The following is a 24,850-nucleotide window of genomic DNA, read 5'->3' as shown; positions in this document are numbered from 1 at the left end:
ACACTCTCCCAAACATACACACTCCGAGGAAAACCTTGCTAGCGCCCGTTTCATTTGAGTCAGAAACGGGCCTTTTTTACTAGTGACTCTATAATTTTCTCAGGAGTCTCTCATGAAGAATTTTGTCAAAAAACACAAACTGGGCTTTAAATCAAAGGAAATTCCAGCATCTCTATAAAAGAATAATATGGCAACGAACACCCATGAGCAAAAAGTTCTCAATATCTGACAAAATACATAATGAGGAATTGAACCATAAAGTCTTACCGTGAAAAATCCCGACAGATTTACGAGTCATGTGAAAAATCACAGTGCATGCTTAGAAATGTATTACAAACATTCCACGGGGAAACATACTGCGTGCTATGAATAACGTTCATGAATATTGAAATGACTTATAGACCTTTCAAAGTAAACGTACTGCATGCTGTCAGTAACATGCATAAATATTAAAATTAATTTGGAAGAAAGTGAAAAAAGACACGATCATATGTAAACTGTGCAGCCATGAGAAAAATAGGTGTAATATGGAAAGAAAAACAATGTATGAAACTGTGTGACGTAGGAAATTAAGTGGGCCTTTTACAAAGGCGCGCTAGAGATTTTAGTGTGCGTTAAAAATGAGCATGCGCTAAATGCTAGAGACGCCTATATATTCCTATGGGCATCTCTAATGTTTAGTGTGTGCTAATCATTAGCATGCACTAAAAACGTTAGCGCATCTTTGTAAAAGACTCCCTAAGTGACAATTTGTGTGCACCATGTGGAGGGAAAAACATCCTCTGATGTGAACATCGTCCTGTGAGAAAGAGAGAATGGGAACGAGTAAACTCTTTGTGCAGCTCTGTCTCAAAAAGAGACGTTATCACTGTTAAAAAAATGTAATACAACCAAAAAAAGTATATGTACTCTTTGTTGTCAAGGAAATAAGTTATATTTGTGTGAGTAGAATAGGAAAGAGAACAAAAATGGGCTCACATTTAAAATCAAAGCTTGTACATGAATGAAAAATGGGAGAAAATTAATTAATTTTGACAACCTTTTCAGGGCTTTAAAGGAGTTCCCCTCCGGAATGGTCAGACATCTGAAGCAATTCGTGAGCTGACCAAAGGTCCGTTCTATTATGGTGTGGGTGCACTGATGCCTCTTGTTGTACTCTTCCTCTGTCTCATTTTGGGGGTAGTCTATGAGAGTCCGGTTCGCTGAGGGTAGCCTGTGGATTTTATGGTGACCTTGTGGAGGTGGGGTAATGGTTGTGGGTTCTAGGGGTATCTGGAGGGAGGGAGTGTGTTGAAGGTTGGGGAGATCCCTGTACTGCTTACCTAGGAGCCAACCGCCGGTGATCTCCCCTCAGTCAAACCTGCAGTAGATTCCTGAATGCTGGAGGATGTAGGCATCATGGGTGGAGCCTGGGTAGTGAGCACACACATCCACAATCTCCCTCTGGACATCACACAAGACCTACATGTTCATGGAATGATAAGATTTTTTATTTCTGTAAGTGTCCTCGTGTGCCCGGGGTGGGGGAGGGGGAAGTGTCTGAGTGCGACATGTGTGCAGTCAATAAAGCCTATGACCGAGGAAAAGCAGTCTATGGTGCAGAATTGAGCCAAGTTATTCTGTAGTGCCTAGGCAGTAGTGGGGAATCTTTTACAAGCAGGGCAGACGTGAGGCGCAGGCACTGCCTGCGACGCCACTTCACATTTTTAAAGGCAGGATGGTGGCAGGAGAAGAGGACTGTCGACGGAGCTTGTAGGCAGGTGGGGACTGCAGCGCCAGCGGAGCACCCCCCTTCTTTTACAAGCAGGGCAGACATGAGGCGCAGGCACTGCCTGCGATGTCACTTCACATTTTTAAAGGCAGGGTGGTGGCAGGAGAAGAGGGCTGTCGATGGAGCTTGTAGGAAGGTGGGGACTGCAGCGCCAGCGGAGCACCCCCCCCCCCACCTGCTTCTTTTACAAGCAGGGCAGACGTGAGGCGCAGGCACTGCCTGCGATGCCACTTCACATTTTTAAAGGCAGGGTGGTGGCAGGAGAAGAGGGCTGTCGACGGAGCTTGTAGGCAGGTGGGGACTGCAGCGCCTCCTCGTCGTCGTTGGGCCTTCCCTCACTGTGTCCCGCCCTCCTCTGAGGTAACTTCCTATTTCCGCAAGGGCAGGACACAGTGAGCAAAGGCCCGACGATAAGGAGGAGATTTGCTTCTTTTACAAGCAGGGGAGATGCGAGGCGCTGGCTGCCACGCCGCTTCACATTTTTAAAGGCAGGGTGGTGGCAGGAGAAGAGGACTGTCGACGGAGCTGGTAGGCGGGTCGGGTCAGGGCTCAGATGGGAGAGGGTAGGGTAGGATAGGGTACGGTGGGGGTTCTCAGATGGGAAAAGGGGGGGGGTTCTCAGATGGGAGAAGTGGGGAGGGGAGGGGGTTCTCAGATGAGGGGAGGGGGTTCTCAGATGGGAGAAGGGGGCTGGAACTGGGGTCTGAGAAGGGGCCATGAGGGAAAATGGGGGTCATGCCTGGGGCTGGTGGGAAAATGGGGCATGCCTGGGGCAGGTGGGAGACTGGGTCTGGGGCTGAAAAGGGGGGCCCTAATGCAAGGCATGTGGATGAAGGGGGCTGGAACTGGGGGCTTAAAAGGAGGATAGGTGGGATAAGGGGGCTAGTACTGGGACTGGGGGCTGAAAAGGTGCAGGGGCTGAAACTGTAGGGACTGGGGTTGAAAAGGAGACAGGGAGAAGTGGCTGGGGCTGAAGCTCGGAACTGGTGAGAGAAAAGGGCTGGGGTTGAAACTGGGGGCTGAAAAAGGGACAGGGAGAAGTGGCTGGGGGCTGAAGCTCAGGACTGGTGGGAGAAAAGGGCTGGGGCTGAAACTGGGGACTGGTGGGATAGTGGGGCTGAAACTGGGGGCTGAAAAGGGGGGGCAGGTGGGAGATGTGGGCTGGGGCTAGAACTAGGGGCAGGTGGGATAAGGGGGCTGGAACTCGGGGCTGAAAAAAAGGGGCAGAGAGAGGGGACAGATCCTGGATGGAAGGGGGAGCAAGAGGGAGGGCAGACCCTGGATGGATGGATGGATGGATAGGAGACGGAGGGTAAATGGAGGATTGAAGGGGCAGAGAGAAAAGGGCAGACAGTGGATGGAAGGGATACAAAGGGCAGACAGTGAATGGAAGGGGAAGAGAGAGAGGGCAGACAGGGGCAGATGGTGGATGGAAGGGGCAGAGATAGAGGGCATATGTGGATGGAAGGAGCAGGGACAGAGGGCAGACACTGGATGGAGGAGACAGCAGAGGGCAGACACTGGATGGCAGAGAGAGAACGAAGACAGATGCTGGATGGAAGGAAGACAGTGAAAAGAAGATGAGGAAAGCAGAAATCAGAGACAACAAACTGTAAATAAAATATATATTTTTATTGTTTTTGCTTTAGGATAAAGTAGTATTGTAGCTGTGTTAATAAATGTTTATATTAGAACATGTAAACAAGGTAATCTTTTTATTGGACTAATTTTAATACATTTTGACTAACTTTCGGAGAACAAAACCCCCTTCCTCAGGTCAGGATAGGATACTGTAACAGCACTGTACTGTATTGAACTGAGGAAGAAAGTTTTGGCCTCTGACAGCTAAATGTATTAGTCCAATAAAATGGTATTATTTTATTTTCTATATTTGTTTTATATCTATTTGTTAATTTGTAAAGTGGTGATTGGTACTTGTTAGTTTTTTCAAATTTACATCTGCTGTCTTTATATTTTGCACAGTACTAGGGGACGTTTTCTGTTTCTGTGGTGTTGCATTGTATGCAGAGTCTGGCATCTTGGGGGTTCAGTTTAATTTTTGTCTAAATAGAAAGTTTATTATTACTTACTCTATAGTGGATTAGGGTGTATCTGTGTTTCTGAAAAAGACATGGCTTTCAGTTGGCATTGACTGTACAGGATCGACGATCTGTACTATTCTGTCTGGTTTCGTTTTACAATAGGTGAATTGATGTTCTAGTGCTTACTGTAGTGTTTAAGATGCTTTCCTTTTCCTTGTGTGACTCATAGAAATGACTGCTTATGGTATGGTAGAATTGCTTTAAAGGTCCTGAGTGTTTTGTATTCTCGGCATGCCTAGTACAGTGATACCTCGGTTTTCGTTGATAATCCGTCCGAAAACAATCAACGAAAACCGAAACAGACGAAAACCGAGGCAATTATTTCCATATGAATCAATGTAAATCCAATGAGCAGGAGAACGCGTGGGTTGCCCTTTCTTTTCGCAAAATTATCAGTGAAAACCGAGGCACCCAACGAAATCCGAGACAAATGTTTCACTGAAAAAATCAATGAAAACCGAAACCGACGATAACCGAAGTCAACGAAAACCGAGGTTTCACTGTACTGGATTTTGGAGGGGGGTGTTAAAAAATGACCAGCCCCGGGTGTCAACTACCCTAGCTATGCCACTGCTGTTATCAATGCTGATTGGCTTGTTAAGTTAATTAGCTTACCTGCAATGTTATAAAATATGCTTGGATTTAAGTGCTGATCTCTGGGCACGCTATATAGAATCCGGGGGTATATGTACTACACTAGCTGACCTACACATCACATTTATGGTTCATGTAAATACATATGTTGGTATTTCATAAACCTTTATCATGCCATGTTGTCCTCATTGATATTTTAGACATTTGTGATACTAAAACGAATGCTCCTGATGCATGTACCCAGCATAAAAATGCCCATTTTTTAAATGTGTTTGAGAACAGACTCTATGTCTGTGGTCCTGTTCCAAAATACTGGTGAAACTTGAGACATCCTGACCTGATTTGTGCATCCTTTCCAAAGTACTGCTCTACATTTCCTTTTCAGATTTTCATACAGTTCCACAAGTTTTGATCTTTGGCTATTTGAATTACTGCAATGCCTTTGGCAAGTCAAAGTTTAATGCGAAGAAATGCAGGGTGATGCACATCGAAGCAGGACTTTTGGGTGCCTCCTTTGGGGAGCTGCTTTGGGCACTGCCATTTGGGTGTCTATACTTTTGGGTGCCTATACTTTTGGGAGCCCAAATGGTGGTGTACAGCCCAACCCTGCAGTAGTGGAATCATTTATAGAATTTCCCCCTCAAAGCATAGGCTATAATTGCAGGTTCTGTGTATCTCTATTGGATGTTGAGAGGTAGAATCATATTTTGATATTAGTGAATAAATGATGCTAGTCAGTGGTGGGGAGGAAAAGACATTCTTGTTGTTGAAAGCAACAGTATCATGGTATTATGCTCCAAGATTACATCATATTACTGTCCATATGAGATTGGCAAGGTAAGTTGCCAACTGCCCTGTTTATGATGCTAGTGTTTGATCATGAAGAAATGGAACCTGCACAGAGTGCCAGATAGAACTTTGGACATCTTGTTGGGCAGCCGGGATGGACCATGTGGGTCATTATCTGCCAACATTTACTATGTTACTATGGGCTCATTTTCAAAACAGAAAAATGTCTAAAAATGGCATAAATTGTCATTTGGATGTATTTCTGCTCAAAATGTCTAAACTGGAATTTTTGAAACCTATTTTGCAAATGTTTATCTATGCACTTCATCTGCAATGCATCTACAACACAAGGGGGCATGTTGGGGGTGGGATTATTGTGTGTGCCTAACACCTAGACATTTTTCTGCTATAATGGAACAAAACAAAAACATCCAGGGCACAAGTTTGACGTTTGGTCTAGACTGTTTTTAGCATAACTAAGAAAATGTGCACTCAATTACTAGATGACCACTAGAGGGATTAAGGTACTACGTCAGTGGTCACTGACCCCTCCCACTCCCCCCAAAGATGTGAAAGAAACAGTACATACCAGCCTCTATAACAGCCTCAGATGTTATAGCCAGTCCCATTGAATCAGTAAGCAGGTTTCTGGAATAGCCTATTGGTTGGAACAATGCACTGTAGAGAAGGGGACCCAGGCCCATATTCCATTCTAACTGTTTCAGTTGTGGTGGAAAGTGTGAGCCCTTCCAAACTCACCAAAAACCTACTGAACCCACCTATAGGTGGCCCCTGCAACTATAAGGGCTATTGTAGTGGTGTACAGTTGGGTATAATAGGTTTCTGGTGGGTTTTGGAGGGCTTACCATACAGTGTAAGGGGGTAATGGTAAGATGTATACCTGGGAGCTTTTATTTGAAGTCCACTGCAGTGCCCCCTATGATACCCCACTGCTCTGCTGGGAAGTCTGTGTGACTGTTCTACTAAGAATGCTGGCTCCTCCTACATACCAATGGCTTGATTTTGTGTGTTTTGCACTTGTACATTTTGTTTTTCCAAAAATGGACCAAAAAGATAAATGCGGAGAGCATAAAAACATCTAGCATGTGGCCATTTTTGAAAAAAAAAGAAAAGAAAAAACCATAGACATTTGCTGTTTTTGAAAATGGCTACATTCGCTATTCGGATTCTGGACATTTTGAACAAAACTTCCAAAGTCAGACTTAGATGTAATATCGAAAATGACCCCCCACATGAATTACCTTCTAGCTCTCATAGGACATTGCTGTAATCCAGAAAGCTGCTGCAAGAATGGTGGCACAATGTGGGCAATTACACTGGCTCCTTATGTCTTTTAGAATTGTTTTTAAAATTTGCTGTTTGGTTTTATAATATGTATCCCAGTATATTTAGCTAGTCTTTTAAATCAGTCATGCACAGTATATTCCTTAGTTCTACTGGGACAAGTATGTAGTGGGTTCTTTCTATTTGAGAGAACCATTTATTACATACTTTTTCTGTTAGGGCCCCTGCTTATTGATCTCTCTACCCATGTCAATGAGGAATGAAGTGAATTATCTTCATTTTCAGAGGAAATTGAAGCCACCAAGAACACTCCTGGATCCAACTCAGGGAAGGGTAGTTTGACCTGACCAGTCTTCCATCTGAAGGAATGCGCTTAAATGATGAGGAACTTGCAGAATTAACGCTACTTGAAGGAAGTGGTGGTTGAAAGTAACTTTTGAATGATCTGGAGCCACTGGACTGAAGTGACATTTGAACGGCTCCTGAAGACGCCTTTGGCAAAACACAGCCCTGTGTAGAGCTGTAAGATAAGATGAGTTAAGATCTTCATTGGGATGATATATTGGAGTGACACAAACATCGTTTGAACCGCAATTATTAAGCACTTTGGTGGTTAATATAACTTGTTTTATTCACGAGTGAATCAGAGGATTTACCAACACAGAGTCACGTGGATTCGTTGATCATTTCTCTACAGGGATTACAAACTCTATGTTCCTCCTGGGACTATGATTTACGGTCATTGTAGGAGGTTTTGGTAAAGGATCTATCAGGAGGACAAAGTGATATGTTAGAGGTTATATTACAACATCAATGTGGAGAATTATATAAGAAACTAAAGTTATGTTATTGATTAGGTGTAACTGTTAGTTGTGGTTAAGGATAAATCAAGATCCGGTATAGATATGATGTATCACTTCATACCACATGCAGTCTTATTGGGCAAACTGGATGGACCTTACAGGTCTTTATCTGCCATCATCTACTATGTTACTATGAAAGCAAAGATGCAAATGGACTTAAAAATAGCCAAAACAGTAAAGTGTGCGTGTGTGTGTGTGTGGGGGTGGGGGGGGGGGGTGGGGGGGGGGTGGAAACAAGCCTTTTAAAAAAACCCCATAATTTTAATGACAGGGGGAAGTGCAAAAGTGCCATTGTGAGACTCAACAGTAAATGGCAGGAATATGTAGAAATTGATAAAGATAAAATAGAATTGCTTAGCAAATGTTTCTGTATTCCCTAGTGAAGGGCTGGGAGTAGGATTTTATAAAACAAGTACATAGAGGAATGGAAATGAGGTAGACCTTGAATGAATTTCAGAAGACTTGGTTCATAAGATGCTAGTTAAACTAAAAATAGACAAAGCAATGGGAACAGAAGAGATACATCTGAAGGTGATGCTGACATATGTAAATATAATTTTGGGTGTGTGACAGAACAGTGTGTTTGTAAAATTGCCTTTATTAACTCGACGTGCATTTATCTAGTTTGGCCAGCAGGTGGTGCAAGTTTTATGTTAAAGCTCTTATAGAAAAGTGCATGCCCTCTTTTTGGTTTTCACAAGTGAAGAAGTACTGTGAGCAGTATACTTTTTAAGACTTGTTGACTGGGTTCTGGTTAACCTGGAGTTTGAAATTACCCAGCAGTTGTTGCTGGCTGTTGCTTCAGTTTTAGCCCTGGAGAAAAGAGAGATCTCTTTGCTGAGGCTCGGTGAATTATATATCCTGATCTTCCCAGGTACTGTTTAGTCAGTATACAGATGTTTAGTTAGTGTTATAATTTATCCATATTTCAGTTAGCTGTTATTGTTTGCTATTTGCACTATTTTGTTTCATTGTTCAATATTTTTAAGAGAATAAACCTAATTGTTCTCCCTGTTTGTCTTGACTGATAAAGAATCCTGGTGGTTTGTGTGTTGGGTCTGTTGGTGCTTTCTGGGAACAGTAGGACCACTGGGAGTGTGGCTCCAGTATCCTAGATAGAAATCACTGGGGATAATTGGAAAGCAGGAGACTCGCCCAGCGGTGGTTATGACCCAGTCAGTGGGAGGTTCAGGGCCGGTCTTACGCCAAGGCGACCGAGGCGGCCGCATAGGGTCTTGTGCTTAAGGGGGCCCTGCGCGGCGCGCCTCGAGTCTGCCTCAATGCCTGCAATACCTTTCTCTGCCTGCCTCCTCCTCTCCCACGCGAGTTTTCCACCTTTCCCCGCTTGCGCCCATCCACGTGGTCGCTAGTTTTAAAAGCCCTGAGGGCGGCGGCGTTCTCCCTCCGAGTCTGACACCGGTGATTCACATAGCCTGCCTTCTGCCAGGGTTGGGGCATCTCCCTCAGACGCGTCCCACCTCTGCGCAAAACGGGAAGTTGCATAAGAGGAGGCGGGACGCGTCTGAGCGAGAGGCCCTGACGCTGGCAAAAGGCAGGCTATGTGAATCGGTGTCGGACTTGGAGGGACAGGACAGGGGTAAGTCAGAAAATGATTGAGTTGATGAAGCTCAGACAGTAGTCAAAAAACCCATCCTAATTTTTCAACCACTTCATATTCTGCCTCTTGCTTTCTGACAACTTTAAAAATGTTCTGTAGGAATTTCAGATTGAGTTTCATTGTTTACACAGAAGGGTCTGATGGTAGATCAGGGGAGCAATTTGCTAATAGAAAGACTGACGTTTACTGTAACTAGCAGCAGCACAGAACACCTGCGCAGGCTCACAAAGTTCTTTGGAGTTCTCTAAGCATTGGAAGATATATTGACATGATGCTGTCATGCAATAACATCACCATCTGGGTGGCTGTAGAAGTCCTCACTGTCCATGGAGAAAAAAATATATCTAATGGCTGAACTGGACCCCACATCCCCCCCCCCCCCTCCATCAGTTCCTTCATTAATTCCCTAGCAGCCCAAATGGGGTCTGGACAACCGTTTCCCATCTTGGTAGGAAGTAGCAATGCCCTCTCACTTCTGTCATTGGGGATACCATCTTTTTGTAGGTATATTTGCACTAAGCATGGTGATTAACTGGTGTTTCTGTATAAACGTTTGGGTCTGTTAATTTAAAACCAGGAGTTAGTTGCCTTTCCACGCATAAGGTTGTAGCTCGTCCTGTCCTTGGAATTAGTGCTGTTATGGTTTGGTAAGATTATGAGTGGGTTTTTGCACAAGTTTGTGTATAGTGTTTTGCAGTGGAGAGATTGTGTGTTGGCCTTACTGAGGTGGCACCAAACCATCAGAAAGGGTGTAGAGCCTAAATCATGACACACTACCTCTTGAAGGATCTACATATGGTCGTTAATAAAAGGAACTCATTGTGAACACTATCCACCCTAAAAGGGTGTTTTGTGGCTCTACATGAGAATTGTGATATTATGATCCTTTGCTTCATATTGTTGACGGTTTGCATTTTCCGTATGGGTGGTATATTGATGTATTAGGGTCTTCCCAGTGTAATATTTATGATACAGTAAGGTTCTGAGTGTGTTTTTGCACAAATTTGTGCATAGTGTTTTGCAGTTGAGCGATTGTGGTTAGTATATGCTTTGAGCAACCACTTTATTCTTTGTCATATGATACATATCTAATATCTAAATTTAATTAAAAGTCTATCTCTAATATAGCTGATTTATGGAAACATTTGGTACTGTAAATGTGTTGTGGTTATGTCTTTAATGGGAACCTATGCACTTACATCTTTTTTCGCTACTTGGGGTTGGGGATCTCTGTGTTGCCTCTCTGGTTTGATGGGTTACAGAGTAATAGGGGAATTTGAAAGTACTGGATCTTTCCTTAATATTTTTCCTTTATTCTCCTTTGTGGACTTGAACTGAATAATTTCTGGGGAGGGGGGGTTTCATGATAGCATTGTGCTCATTAGTTCAATCAGTTTTTCTGTACGTTTAGCTTCATTTGTCTTTATTTGAAATTTCATAAATAAAAATTTTTCTAAAAATTGAATAATCGTATCAATGGGGTGGAGGTAGGGTGGGGCTAGGATGGGGCCCCACCAACTTGGTTTGCACAGGGCCCCGCACTTGCTAAGACCGGCCCTGGGGAGGAGGGTGCTAGTGTAGAGCACAAGTGGCAGGTGCAGGCGGACCTGAGCTGTGGTGGGGATAGACCCTCTAAATGGCCACTGGGTAACCCCAGGTGGGTGACAAGCCAGCTTATTTTCGAAGGAGATCGCCGGCCATCTTCCAACACAAATCAGGAGATGGCCGGCCATCTTCTGAAGCCGGCCAAATCGGTATAATCGAAAGCCGATTTTGGCCAGCTCCAACTGCTTTCCATCGCAGAGCCGGCCAAAGTTTCCGGGGCTGTGTCGGAAGGGTAGCAAAGCCGGGACAGGGGCATGATTAAGAGATGGGCGCCCTCAGACAATAATGGAAAAAAGAAGGGCGTCCCTGGCGAGAATTTGGTCCACTTTATTTGGTCCCCTTTTTTTCAGGTCCAAGTCCCAAAAAAGTGCCCAAACTGACCATATGACCACCAGAGGGAATCGGGGATCACCTCCCCTGACTCCCCCAGTGGTCACTAACCCCCTCCCACCCTCAAAAAAACAACTTTAAAAACTTTTTTTGCCAGCCTCTATGCCAGCCTCAAATGTCATACTCAGGTCCATTGCAGCAGTATACAGGTCCCTGTAGTAGTTTTAGTGGGTGCAGTGGACTTCAGGCAGGCGGACCCAGGCCCACCCCCCCTACCTGTTTCACTTGTGGTGGTAAATGGGAGCCCTCCAAACCCCCCCCAAAACCCACTGTACCCACATGTAGGTGTCCCCCTTCACCTATAAGTGTAATGGTAATGGTGTAGAGTTGTGGGGAGTGGGTTTTGGGGGGATTTGGGGGGCTCAGCACCCAAGGTAAGGGAGCTATGCACCTGGGAGCTATTTTTATTTTAATTTTTTTTAATTTTAGAAATGCCCCCTAGAGTGCCCGGTTGGTGTCCTGGCATGTGAGGGGGACCAGTGCACTACAAATGCTGGCCCCTCCCATGACCAAATGCCTTGGATATGGCCGGGTTTGAGATGGCCGGCCTCTGTTTCCATTATGGGCAAAAACTGAGGCCGGCCATCTCAAACCTGGCCATCTCTGACATTTGGGCGGCCCCAACCGTATTATCGAAAAGAAAGATGGCCAGCCATCTCATTTCAAAAATACGATTGGCCCCGCCCCTTCATGGTGCCATCATCGGAGATGGGTGCCCTTAGAGATGGGCGTCCACGATCGAAAATGCCCCTCTAGGTGTTTCGTGACAGGGGCCATAAGGATTATGAATGGTGGGCCTGGCTTAATTATGATGAGTGTTTCTGTGAATGTGTTTATTTTGGGGGGCCATCAGGACATTCATTTGTGGCTTAAATAAATGACCAACAAGGTTAACAGCAACGGTGTCTCATGCAGAAGGCATTCTTTTTGAGGCTCAGGTATGCCAGATATAGTAGGGGGTGTGGATCAGCTTCCATGGCCTGTTGCTGGAGCAGCAGGTGGGGGTAAATTTACTTCTGGAGATAAAAGGGAGTTTTACTGGTTCAGACAGGTGCAGGAGATTTAACAAGGCGGTGTGCCACTTCCTAGGCTATAAATTCAGGAATATTTGTTTGGGATACGAAACTAACTACTTGCTGTTAAATGCCTAAAGCCCCTTCTCTACAGCAGGAGAACATGGTTCAACTTATACCATTGTGTAGAGAATCCCACTTTTGCTGTCAGGTTTCTAGCAAGGGTTCCATACTCCTTTCAGGGGCAGCCCCAGGGATTAGTGGGTATCTAATTCTTCATCAGTGTACAAATTGCAAGAGGTTACAGCCATCAAGTTGGGAGCAGAGGTGGCATGAGGGAGAATTCAGAAGTTAAACCTAAGGCTGTCACTCCATGAGTTCCTCGAAAAAAAAAATATATGATAGGTTCAATTTGAATATAAAGTTTCCATTTGCTAGTTGGTTTGTTTCGTTAATGTTTATTTCCATAATAGGCATTTTGAGGTTAACTGTGGCTGCTCGGTTTTTAACCCACTGCTTCCTTTCTTGTAACACCAAAACAAAACCTTGTGTACCTTTTCAGGTACTTGTGTGCAATTACAGCTATATATGTGCAGAGCTGGTGTGGTTTCAAACAGAATTCATAATATCAATATCCTGGAAGGTTTTGTCCTGCTTTCTCCAGCTCAGAATAACACACACCACGTTCATTCCGGCTGTACTTGGACAGGAGGAAACAGAGAATTTCTCGGTTATTGACTGTACCTCTGCATTGGGATGCTCACTTTGCTGTTCACCATGGGCTTCTTGTTTGCATCTGCTGGTGTCTCCGAAGGTGGGTTGATAAAAGAGATGGAAGGTGAAATAAGAATTTACATTTTCACAGTTTCATCTGTTCTTTATTTTGTATAATGCTAAAGACTGACTCATTTAGAAACCAGACGCTAGAGAATAAACGCTAATCATGAGCTAATTTTAATCTTCCCAAGAAAAAAGCATTATGGTGCTGGGTAGTGTATGACAGTATAGGTAGGGAAGTGCAAAAGAAACAGATAACTTTTTAACTGTGAATGTTCAAAAGCATATCTGTTTTGAGAAATAATCTTTTTTCCTTGTATTTTTATTGTTTTGTTTTTCAATGCAACCAAATTATACAAACATAAAGGGCTGTTTTGGAGTAAGATTTATAAAACAGTTACAATTGGCTATGGTAAAGCATTTTGGATGCATATTTGGTAATAACTGACCACTTTTAACCATTTTGGTCTTGCATCTCTGCAAGTATTGCAGAAAAAATGGTAGAATAATACCAGCTGACTGAAGATTACCAGGTATAACTGATCTAGGTTTGTTATACATTCAGCACTGCCAAATCCAGTTAAAGTTAATTTCAACTGAATATATTCAGTCATAACTGGTTAAGTTGGTGCCGCTCAATATATCTACTATACTTGAACGTAACTCACTTTGAGGTGGGAGTCAAATCTTAATAAACAAACACATAAATATATGAATAAATAGAACAGCACGTTAAAGTTAACTGGATATCTTAAGTGGACAGCACTGAATTTCAGCACTCTCCGGTTAAAAGAAAACGGAGTCCCTCGCGTATCTCTGATCTTGTCTCTTTGGCGCATTTTGACCTTTGTCCTGGGCTGGTAGTGGAGTTTTTTTCTGCTGCTCTTTTTTTCAGGTGGTTATTGAAACCTGTGAAAAAACTGGACTCCTTTTTTGGGATTGCCTTTAAAGCTTTTGGCCTTCCTGTGGAGATTTGAGGTTTAATTTGTTTAATTTTTGGCCAGATAACGCTACAGGCAACCAAAAGCCCAACCATTATGCAAGATAGGCAGTGGCCTGGAGCGTCTGCCTCAAGGGAAGCAGCAAAGAGCAGCTAAAGTTCAAGCAAACTAACGCCTATGTTTACTAAGGTGCGCTATGGGCGCGTCAGCGTTTTTAAGGCACGTAAATGGTTTATGCATGTTAAATGCCAACGCTTCCACAGAAATGTATAGGTGCGTTAGTATTTAACATGCCTTAAATTTAAAAGTGCATTAGAAATGCTAATGCACCTTAGTAAACATACCCTTTATAGTCTTGACAGCCACATAAACACAAAAGAGTGGGAATTTCCAAATAACTCATTTATACAGATAAATGGCTTTTGGAAATTGCCTGCTAAAAAAATAAATAAATAAAAAACTGGAAAGAAAATATCTAACATAAATCGAACAAAAAATGTTTTTGCTTTATGATCAGTTGAGGGAATATTATGCTGTATTCAATATTAGCATTCTGACAAATGTCAATTAAAATGTTCTATTATGTACTGTGTTGACATTGTAAGTAGTATACTGTGCAATACTTTTTATTACTATTTGAATATTTTTACTGCTGTAATTGTCTATTGCTCATGTTTGATTTGTTCTTACTGTACACCACCGAGTGAATTCCTTCAAAAAGGCAGTAAATAAATCCTAATAAAAAAAAAAAAAAAAAGAAAAACAAAAGAAAATTATATTCCAACCTTTGGGAAGGATTTCACAATTTAAAAATAAACAGTCACTGTTATGGATATCAATGCAATATATATTAACAAAGAGTGTCAAGTCATAGCTATTATAAAGGTGTAGTGGTGGTAGGTATTTCACACTGGATGAAAACTAGTACATTTTTATTTTCATGCATTAGAAGTGCCATGCTGGGTCAGACTCATCAAGCCCAGCATCCTGACTCTGACAGTGGTCAATCCAGGCTAATTACAATTACCCAATGAATCCTTATTGGAAGACCCCAGGGTCGTCCTGAGAATTGTGCAAATGGTGTAGCCGCACAGTATGCAAGGGAGACAGGGATGCAAAAATCATTCCTCATCTATCGTCTTCCCTGCTGTGGTACAGTGGGCGGGGCAGGGGCATTAGGGGGCATGTTGCACAGGGTGAGATTCAGGCTCATGAAGCTCCTGGCAGATCTCTTCCCTGTTGCTATATTAATAGTCTTGACTACATCCTCTGACAGTAGTTCACAGAGTAATTGCACATCTCATCTCTTGTAGAATTTGAACTAGTTGGAAACACTATGCTTGTGATATGTGTATTAAAGCATTCTACTATGCATTGTTTCCTCCAGCCATGGAAGTGATCCAGCCACCAGTGACAGTAGCCAACAGGCAAGGGAATGCCTCTCTGGTTTGCGGCTATAAGTTCACTGGCAAAGTGACAGAGATCCGTGTGACTTTGCTTAAGAGAACAGGTGACAAGTCTTCTGTGATGTGTGCCTCATCCTACACTACGCAATATGAGCCATTTACCACTAAAAATATCATTCAGTGCCATGGTGTACCTGGCCCAAATAATGTAACCCTGACTCTCATTGGGCTACACACTTCAGACACCGGTAGATATACATGCAGGCTGGAGATCATGTATCCTCCACCATATCGCACCAGCGTAGGCAATGAAACCCTGATCTATGTTAGTGGTAAGTGAACATCTATGGAAATATTTAGAGCTCTGATTTTTTAAAGTAATTTAAGTTTATATTTTTTACAGTATAAAGACCTAGCATACTTCCTAAGCTATGTGCATCATTTTTATTTCTCCTGCTTCTTTTATCCTGCTATCTGATATCCTAATAGCATTTGTTGCATGGGTTAGCTAACAAGCGCAGCAGATTAAGGTTTTAGGTAGACATTGTTCCTAATGGCCTTGATATGTCAGTGATACAGAGTCTATTTCCTTTATATCAGAGCCGCCTAACCTCTTATCAAGCACCAGAAAATATAAGGACCCCCAGTCTGTTCCCACTACTCTGTTTTTCTTTCTGTACTTCCCCACCAGCCTGTCCCCATTAGTCTTTCTTTCTCCCCATCCCCACCAACTTCCCCAACCTGTGTCCACTAGTCCACTCTCCTTTCCCCAGCTAGCCATCACTGTTTCTTTCCCCTTCCATTCACCACTTGCCCTTTCCAACCCACTATACTCTCAGCTTCACCATGCTCTCTCTCCTCCTGGTCTCTCTCCTCCTCCCTATCCCTATAGTCTCTCTCTCTTTCTCTCTTTCTCTCCATCTCTGTTTCTCGCTCTCTCTCCTTCCTCCCCTCTCTCCATGCACACTACACTCTCTTTCTCCACTCTCCCCTTTCACTTCACCAGATCCACCACTCTTTAACCTCTATTCTGAGCCCCACCAATCTCTCTGTTTCCGGCACATTCCCACCACCCTCAGTGTCTCTATCTGCCCTCACCTATTGCTGCTGCACCTGTTGTTCCCGGTCCCTAGAGACTGTTGCTGATATCAATGATACTGATGCTCCAGCTTTCCACAGCAAATACAACTCATTCCACATCCAACTCTCATGGCCACTTCTAGGCTGCAGCTGTTTCGAACCCACACAGCTGTGTTGATCTTACCCTCATGAATCCTACTGCTTCCAGCCAGCAAGAATGAACTTTCTGAAGAATCTTTCTGCCTGATATTCAGCTTCAGCAGTCAACATATTTTTACATGCCAGCCACTGTGGCCATAGTAAATTCATGCCAGTATCCAGAGATTGCGATTCCACAATATCACTGTCTCTGATAACATTCAATAGCTAGCTAATGCACAAACCAGGACTAAAGACCACCCATTTATAAAAAATGTGTTTGTCACAGCTCACACAAGTATCCAGAGATTGACAGGTGTTGAGTATCTGGAATTAGCATTGACTAGCGATACTATCTGGATAGCAGCAATAGTCAGTCTGCTATCCATATGACCAACCAGATAACGGTAGGACAGCTTTTTTGCTGTCCTAAATTCATTCAGATAGCCTGTTTTGGGGCATTAACTATATATTTAGGGATAGGTTCAAGAAAGAGCAACCAAAATGTATTCACTGCGATGATGCAAGCCAAGAATGAATTCTACAACTGCAGTTACATGTGGAACTGCAGTTATAGAATACTAGTGGAAGTCTGCAATTTTGCGCCCAACTGTAGATGCCATGTCAAAAGCACAAACCCCCGGATTCTATATAGCGCGCCTAGAGATTCTGTAATGCAATGAGCCTAAGTTCTAATACGTGCAGGCAAAGAAGGGTGTGGTTATGGGCGGGGAAGTGGGCATTTCCTGGGTGTACTGAAATTTACATGTTTAGTTATAGAATATGGCCCAGTGCGCCTAAATCTATGCACCGGGATTTACGTCATGTTTTCATTGTTGTAAATGGAGGCACGTAGTTTTAGGCTCTGAGATATCAAGTAAGTGTATTCTATATACCATGCCTAAATGTAGGTGATGCTTAGTTGGCATTGATTTCCGAGCTGATTTTTTAGGCACCATATGTAAAATCTCCCCCATAACGCCTAATATTCTAAAACATAAGTGCTTAACTCCTAGGCAGGCGCCTGACCCACCCACATCCACACCCTCTGAAAGTTGCACAAGATAGAATTAGCACACAAAACTTTTAGATTATCAACGAAGGGCAGGCGGGCACACCAATTAACACCAATTTAAGCCAACAATTTGCTGTTAAGGCCACTTAGCAGCCAATTATTAAATTTTGCTGTGCACACAATTGACCATTCTCTATAAATTGTGTGCACAAATTTGTGCATTAAGCATAAATTTGGGCATCTAGTTTATAGAATTAGGATGTAAAGGCCAGATTGTATATTTGGCGCCAAAGAAATCAGCACTGAAAAAAAAACACGCTTAGCACTATTCTATAAACTTCACCTAAAATTAGGCACAGTTTATAGAATACACCTAGTGACCATGTCCATGTCCATGACTAAAATGTAGGCCATTTACGCCAACTAGAACTTGGTGTAAATGCCCACATCTTATTTAGGCACAGGTCGTACATATTCTGTAACAGTGCGTGTAAATTCAGGAATGCCCATGCCCCACCCATGCCTCTCCCATGGCCTCGACCCTTTTGCGATCTACACATTAGGATTTATATGGACCTCTTACAAAATATGCTTAGACAGTTGCGCACATAAATTCTAATTATTGCCGATAATTGTTTGTTAGTGGCCAATGATCGGCAGTGATTAGCTTGTTAAACAATTGCGTAACTTTAGTCACCATATATAGAATCCGGGGGTAAGTGCTGAACACACTTTAGTAAAATGACCCCATAGGGAGTAATTCTGTAAGGAGAGTGTCAACAGTCAGGCACCAAGAAAGTGTGTAAGTGATCAGAATAAATGCCAATAGTACAGCTACCTGCTATTCTGTAAAATGGCATCTGAATGTGATGGCATGTAGTTTCAAGAAGACATACATATTGGCAGAATCAAAGTGGAGCATTGTTGGGGAACAGTTATACATGCAAATGACAGAATATTATCATTTCAATGCATTTTGTAGCAATCTAGGCTATCTGCTGGATTCTATATATTGCACCTAGCGTTCTGCGCTGAAATCCAAGCGTATTCTATAACAATGCATATATCTTAAATGGCTTCACAAACCAATTGGTGATTTTAAGAGCACTTAAATAATAATAAGAGTAATAATGAGCACTAATTGGCAATAATTAGAAATTACATGCATGGCTCATGCAGCATATTCTGTAATGTACAGCGCCTAAATTCTAATGCACAGAGTCAAAAAGGGGCATGGTTATGGGTGGGGAAATGGGGATTTCATGGGTGTTCCAAAATTTACATGCACTGTTATAGAATATACCCAGCTGCGCCTAAATCTATGCGCCGGCATTTCCCTTGGTGTAAATGGATGTGCGAAGTTTAAAGCGCTGGGATATCAACTAAGTGTATTCTATATACCACGCCTAAATCTAGGCACTGCTCATAGAATACGCTTAGGCAAAAATTTATTCCGTACCGATTTTTAAGGTGTCAAATATAGAATTCCCCCCTAAATGCCTGACGTAAGAGATAGTGCCCAAGATATATTTGTGTATTTGCCCTTGTATACCAGTATTTTATAACAGAAAGTAGGTGTTTACTTTTTCTTTCTAAATAAATAGGCAATTTCTTGGCACTTAAAAATAGGTGTCATTTTATAGAATTACCTTCATACTGCATCTATGTAATGAAATAAATGTACCCTTTTCTTTAAATAAAACTTTTGTTAAAGCGCTATGTTTTAGGATCTAGATGTGGTCTTTACTAACACATTTCACTGCAAACAATATGTATTCATAGCCTTAAGTTCTGTAGTTGGTTACATTCCTAATGGGTATGTGTGAATATACATGCATAATAAACAATATAGTGTTATCTAGGAACTCATGTCAATATTTTTAAAGAAGGCTTTATGAAACCTGGTAGTCAAGCAGAATGAATCATGCTTTCTTGTTTTGTTTCAGAGCCGGAGCCTTGCACAGAACCCATCCTGGTCCCCACAGTGCTGGTAGCAGTTATCACGGGATTGTCTGTCTATAGTATCCTTATGACAATTATCATATTGATTAATAAGGTAAGTTTTTGTATACGTGTGGTCGTAGTTAATACACAGTATAACGATGAAGAAAAGGAAGGGCTTGTTCACATACTTTGATGCAGAAAATAGTGCACTTTGACTACAAGGATGGAACACTTCGAAAGGTTGAAGTGAGATGAGTGAACAATGTACTCTTTTCAGGAACAAGGAACTCTTTTCAAACAGGAGAAGAAGACAACCATAGAGTAAATTTGGTACAGGAAGTCACAAGGATATTATTTATGGGAGGGTGAGAAACTCAAGGCAAGATGCAGTCAGGTAGAGTAGATATTGCCCTATCAACTGGAGACTCACAGTCTAAGACTGTAGCTGAGGCAGTGGAGGGTGAAGTGACGTCCTCAGGTCACAAGAAATATCAGCAGGATTTGAATCCTGGCTTCCCTGGTTCTTATCCTGTGCTAACCACTGTGCTACAAGTACTCACCAACCAAACCCATTTGTGTTTCTCACATGGAAGAGACTGCAGTCTGCATGTTTAGTCTTGTTTTTCCCTTTCATCTAAATGCCCATTACCTGTAACTACTTCTGCTGCTCATTTATTAGGATTCCATATTTTCTGATGATTTGATTTGTGCTGATGATCATATGATTTTTAATGATTACAGTTCTAGATTCAATAGACACAGACATAAAACATTGACTTGGAATGTATTTTGACATACATAATTAAAAGAGTTATTCCTTCTGTTTATAGTATAATAAAAGCATGCCACTAATTGGAGAAAAACCCTTGCTATAGTAACTGTAAACTAACACTGAGGTGTTTATTTTTCTAAAAAAGGATCTAGTTTAAAAAGGAATAGCAGAAAGTCTGTTAAACTAGCACACAACCAAAAAAATGCTTGAAATGTTCATAGTCTTTTCCCATTTGGCCTTTTTTCCCAATTTTCAGAAGCAATTTGGTTTATTAAACACATTTGTTTTAATAAAAAATTTAGGGGCCCTTTTACGAAGTGGCGGAAAACCCAATGTGGGCTTACCGCTCACTAAAAAGGAAGTACCGCCGGGCTACCGGTGCAGCAGCCAGGCGGTAGTTCCCTCCTGAAAAGGGAAACCTACCTTTTACCCGCTGAGATAAAAGGGGGCCTCAGCACGTGTCAAACACATGCGCTAATGCCAGCACAGGCTCCCTTTTGCCGCAGCTTCGTAAAAGGATCCTTAAATGAGTATTAAAACTTTTTAATGCGTGCTAATTGACTAAGGGGTCCTTTAACTAAGCTGCATTAGGTACTAATATGTGCCTAACACAGCAAAAAATGAACTATTGCAGGATGCACTACAGAGTCAAATGGCAGTTATTGACGGCCTTATTTTCAAAAGTGATGGGCGCCCATATTTCGACCCAAATTGGGAGATGGGTGCCCATCTCGCAAAGGCGCACAAATCGGTATAATTGAAAGCCAATTTTGGGCGTCTTCAACTGCACTCCGTCGCGGAAATGAACAAAGTTGACAGGGGCATGTCGGAGGCGTGGTGAAGGCGGGACTGGGGCGTGTTTATTGTCCAAGGAGAGATGGGCGCCTTCGGCTGATAATCGAAGAAAAAGGGCGGCAGAAGCAAGAATTTGGGTCGCTTTTGCTGGACCCTTTTTTTTCACGACCCAAGTCCCAAAAAAGTGCCCTAACTGGCCAGATGACCACCGGAGGGAATCGGGGATGACCTCCCCTGACTTCCCCAGTGGTCACTAACCCCCTCCCACCAAAAAAAAAGAACTTTAAAAACTTTTTTGACAGCCTGTATGCCAGCCTCAAATGTCATACCCAGCTCCCTGACAGCAGTATGCAGGTACATTGGAGCAGTTGTTAGCGGGTGCAGTGGACGTCAGGCAGGCGGACCCAGGCCCATCCCCCCTACCTGTTCCACTTGTGCTGGTTAATGTTGAGCCCTCCCCAAACCCCCAAAACCCACTGTACCCACATGTAGGTGCCCCCCTTCACCCCTTAGGGCTATGGTAATGGTGTAGACTTGTGGGCAGTGGGTTTGAGGGGGATTTGGGGGGCTCAGCACACAAGGGAAGGGTGCTATGCACCTGGGAGCTATTTTAAATTTTCTTTTTTAATTTGTAAAAGTGCCCCCTAGGGTGCCCAGTTGGTGTCCTGGCATGTGAGGGGGACCAGTGCACCACGAATCCTGGCCCCTCCCATGACCCAATGCCTTGGATTTGTTCGTTTTTGAGCTGGGCGCCTTCGGTTTCCATTATCGCTGAAAACCGATTGCGCCCAGCTCAAAAACATCCAAATCCTAGGCATTTGCCCCGCACAACCCGTATTATCGAAAAAAAGATGGACGCCCATGTTTTTTTGAAAATACGGTTTGTCCTGCCCCTTCGCATGGCCGCCCATGGAGATGGGCACCCACTTTTGATTATGCCCCTCTGAATGTGCATGCGCTAACCGTGCACTAAAAAAATTTAAAAAAAGTTTTGAGGGCATGTCAGGGGTGCAGAGTGGGTGTTCCTGCGTTAACTAGTAACTGCATCTACATTACCATACAGAAGGCCCTGTTTACTAAGGTGAGCTAGCACTTTTAGCACATGCTAAAATTTAGCGCGTGCTAATGCTAGAGACACCCATATATGAGTGTCTCTAGCATTAGTGCGTGCTAAGTTAAACACAAGCTAAAAATGATAGCGCGCCTACAGTGCTGCTTAGTAAACACTGCCCACTAACCGGTTAGCACACGGATAACAGATGAGCCCTTACTGCCTACATAGTAGGCGGTAAGTGCTCCAACAGTAATTTAAAAATGACCACGAGCTAATGGCAACATTAGAGCATATAACTACAAAAAGAGGAAGGCTACTGTGACTCTAACTCAAAAGATGAACATTAACAAGTGAAGAGTCCAGTGTAAATGTTTAAATAATCAACACGATGTATTAAAATTCCAAATATTCCTTTATTCTCAAATATTATCTTCTTTTATACATAAAAAGTAGTTGAGCATTTAGCTATGGCTCAACGGTGGCCAAACCCGTTTCACTTTACATGCTTCATCAGGAGCCATGCATCAACTTTCTTATAACATCAAACAAGATGGTATCACATATTTTTGTGATCACCTACAAAACAAATACACAACATTTACATTATCTGGTGTTCAATCTTTACTTACAAAATCATTAATTTGACTTTACTTTTAACCGCTTCAATCAACACATAATTTCCAATGTAATATTTTTAACACTATCATACTGCCAAGTTTATATAAATAAAAGGCTTAACATTCTAAACATTAATGGAAAAATAGAAAATCGGGGTTTTTACAGCTGCAGTAAAAATAGCCTTGGCCCACAGGAAAGACCCATGTAAGGACCCACTAAGGCCTATTTTTACCGCAGCATAATAAAAGGTCCTCTGTATGCATTAATTCAAAGGTTAACATGCATTAAATCAAACTATTGTACAGTAACAAACTGAGGGGCCTTTTTACTAAGACGTGGTAGGGCTAACGTGCGGGTAGCAAGCACCAAATTGATCCTACCGCAGGGGTAGTGCGGGCACCCTGTGGTAGTTTTGAAGTTGGGCTGCGCTGTTTCCTGTGGTAGAAAATAATTCTGTATTTTGTACTACGGGGATGTTCCCGGTGGTAATCGGCAGCGAGGCCACATTGATGAGTGCTACCTGATTACCGCAGGAGTAGCACGTGAGCCCTTACAACCATAGGTGGCAATAAGGGCTCAGGAAGTAAATAACCACATGCTACTTTTCATTTTAGCACTTGGACATTTACTGCTGCATTAAAAAAAGGCCTTTAAGAAAATGGTCCAGTGTGTTCCAATTTCACACACTCATACGAGCACAGGCCACTCTGTACTGCGGCTTAGTAAAAGGACCCCTAAATGCACACTAACAAATGTACACCCCTACTCTTTTTTTCTTTTTGTCCTGGGCCATCAATTTTGAGTGATTATTAGTTTTCTGGAATATAAGGGACGGACGAAGGCAAGTAAGATCCTAAACCTGCCAACCATTCTCTTGTTTCCAGTTAATTTCATTGAAACAATGCTTGTGTTTAGCATAGCACATTTTAAAAATATACCTTCATCATCTCTTACTTACAAAGGGCTATTCTACTATTTTCAGATGTTATTTTTGCTGTCAATAGGTGGCACTGCTGTTTTAACTGGATTTATATTTTTCTTTGCTTGTTTTTACAGATACAAAGTAAGAACTGGTTGACCACTGGGATCTATATGAAAATGCCTCTTACGGATCTAGACAGAGCGAGAAAAGTTGACCTGTACGAGATTCTGAAGAACTGACCATAACAGAGTATCATGAAGACAGCAACCTGTGATGAATGTTATATATGCCGATGTACACTGTAAAGACTGCAATTGGTCATTCCCCCCCCCCCCCCCAAATCTGTCATGAATCTACCAAATGAGAAAGAAAATGTGAATTGTAGCAGTGAGATGGAGAACAATGGATAGCTAGGGTAGATTCTCTACTCAGTGCAACAATGAATGTTAAAGGAGCTTTTTGAGGGACATAGGAGATTCAAAATTACGTGCAACTCATAGACACGGAATTAGAAAAAAGTAGAGAAGTATTTAGAAGATTAGCTAACACATTTTCTGTTGGTTTTGTATTACCCTCCTCTATACGTCTTTTATTTCATCATGACTTTTTATAAAAGATCATTTGCTTTTGGCCTATTATTTTATAGGATGCATTAAATGAGCATGATTTGTAGATGACATTGTACAAAGGCATGTTTAAGGATGGCTTCAAATGCAAACACTAAAGACAAATGCTTGCATATAATTTGATTGTATAATAATCTAAAAGGAATTTGACTAGAGGGCCAGTTTCATTATACTAATGAGTTGGAGCACTGATGTTAACTCTCATACTGGTACTAGCATATATTGTCGTGGCTGTAGCTTCAAATTTTGGCACCACTACTTACATTAATGATCAGGGCTAGTGGTTATAAGAAGAACTTGTTGTGATCTCTTTATGTGACTAGAATTGTTGGTCATATGTGACAAAGGAATGTTCTCTATCATTGGGAAGTCTGAAAATTGTACAGAGTAACCAGTTCGTGCATCAGAGAACTTTCTGACCATAAATTCATAATTATAGGGCATAGCTCTATTGATCAGACAGATGGAAATTTACATATAAAATGGATTATTACAAAATCTCATTTTAAATTAAGCAGCTCAAATATGTTATTCATGCCATATGCTTTACAATAATAAGAATATTTCAGCAGTTGTATGTTTATCAATAATACGATTTCAGTGTGATAAAGATCTTATTTTATGGTATCAGTAGACTTGTGTCATCCAAATACAGTTGCTAATCTTTGTGTTGCCAAAATACCACTGTATGGAAATAGCATCTTACTGAATA

The 24,850-nt window shown here is 42.2% G+C and overlaps 1 protein-coding gene across 1 annotated transcript; it reads left to right on the top strand.

Moving 5' to 3' along the window:
- The first annotated feature begins 12,735 nt into the window (after window positions 1-12,735).
- Window positions 12,736-24,605, top strand: CTLA4 (cytotoxic T-lymphocyte associated protein 4). The gene is made up of 4 exons (XM_030210395.1): window positions 12,736-12,864; window positions 15,156-15,506; window positions 19,354-19,463; window positions 23,647-24,605. Exons 1-4 carry the CDS (start codon window positions 12,807-12,809, stop codon window positions 23,749-23,751), a joined length of 624 nt encoding a protein of 207 aa, XP_030066255.1. The 5' UTR covers window positions 12,736-12,806; the 3' UTR covers window positions 23,752-24,605.
- Window positions 24,606-24,850: the final 245 nt, after the last annotated feature.

Source organism: Microcaecilia unicolor, chromosome 7, assembly GCF_901765095.1.
Source record: "Microcaecilia unicolor chromosome 7, aMicUni1.1, whole genome shotgun sequence".
In the NCBI taxonomy this organism is placed as follows: domain Eukaryota; kingdom Metazoa; phylum Chordata; class Amphibia; order Gymnophiona; family Siphonopidae; genus Microcaecilia; species Microcaecilia unicolor.
Note: the sequence above shows the minus strand (reverse complement) of the source record. Positions and strands in the feature narration are given on the sequence as shown.

Bases quoted from the DNA above. Each gene is read 5' to 3' on its own strand.
- CTLA4 (XM_030210395.1), top strand. From the start codon at position 12,807: ATGCTCACTTTGCTGTTCACCATGGGCTTCTTGTTTGCATCTGCTGGT. The intron at 15,507-19,353 runs GTAAGTGAACAT...GTTTTGTTTCAG, and splicing joins AACCCTGATCTATGTTAGTG to AGCCGGAGCCTTGCACAGAA. The intron at 19,464-23,646 runs GTAAGTTTTTGT...TTGTTTTTACAG, and splicing joins TTATCATATTGATTAATAAG to ATACAAAGTAAGAACTGGTT.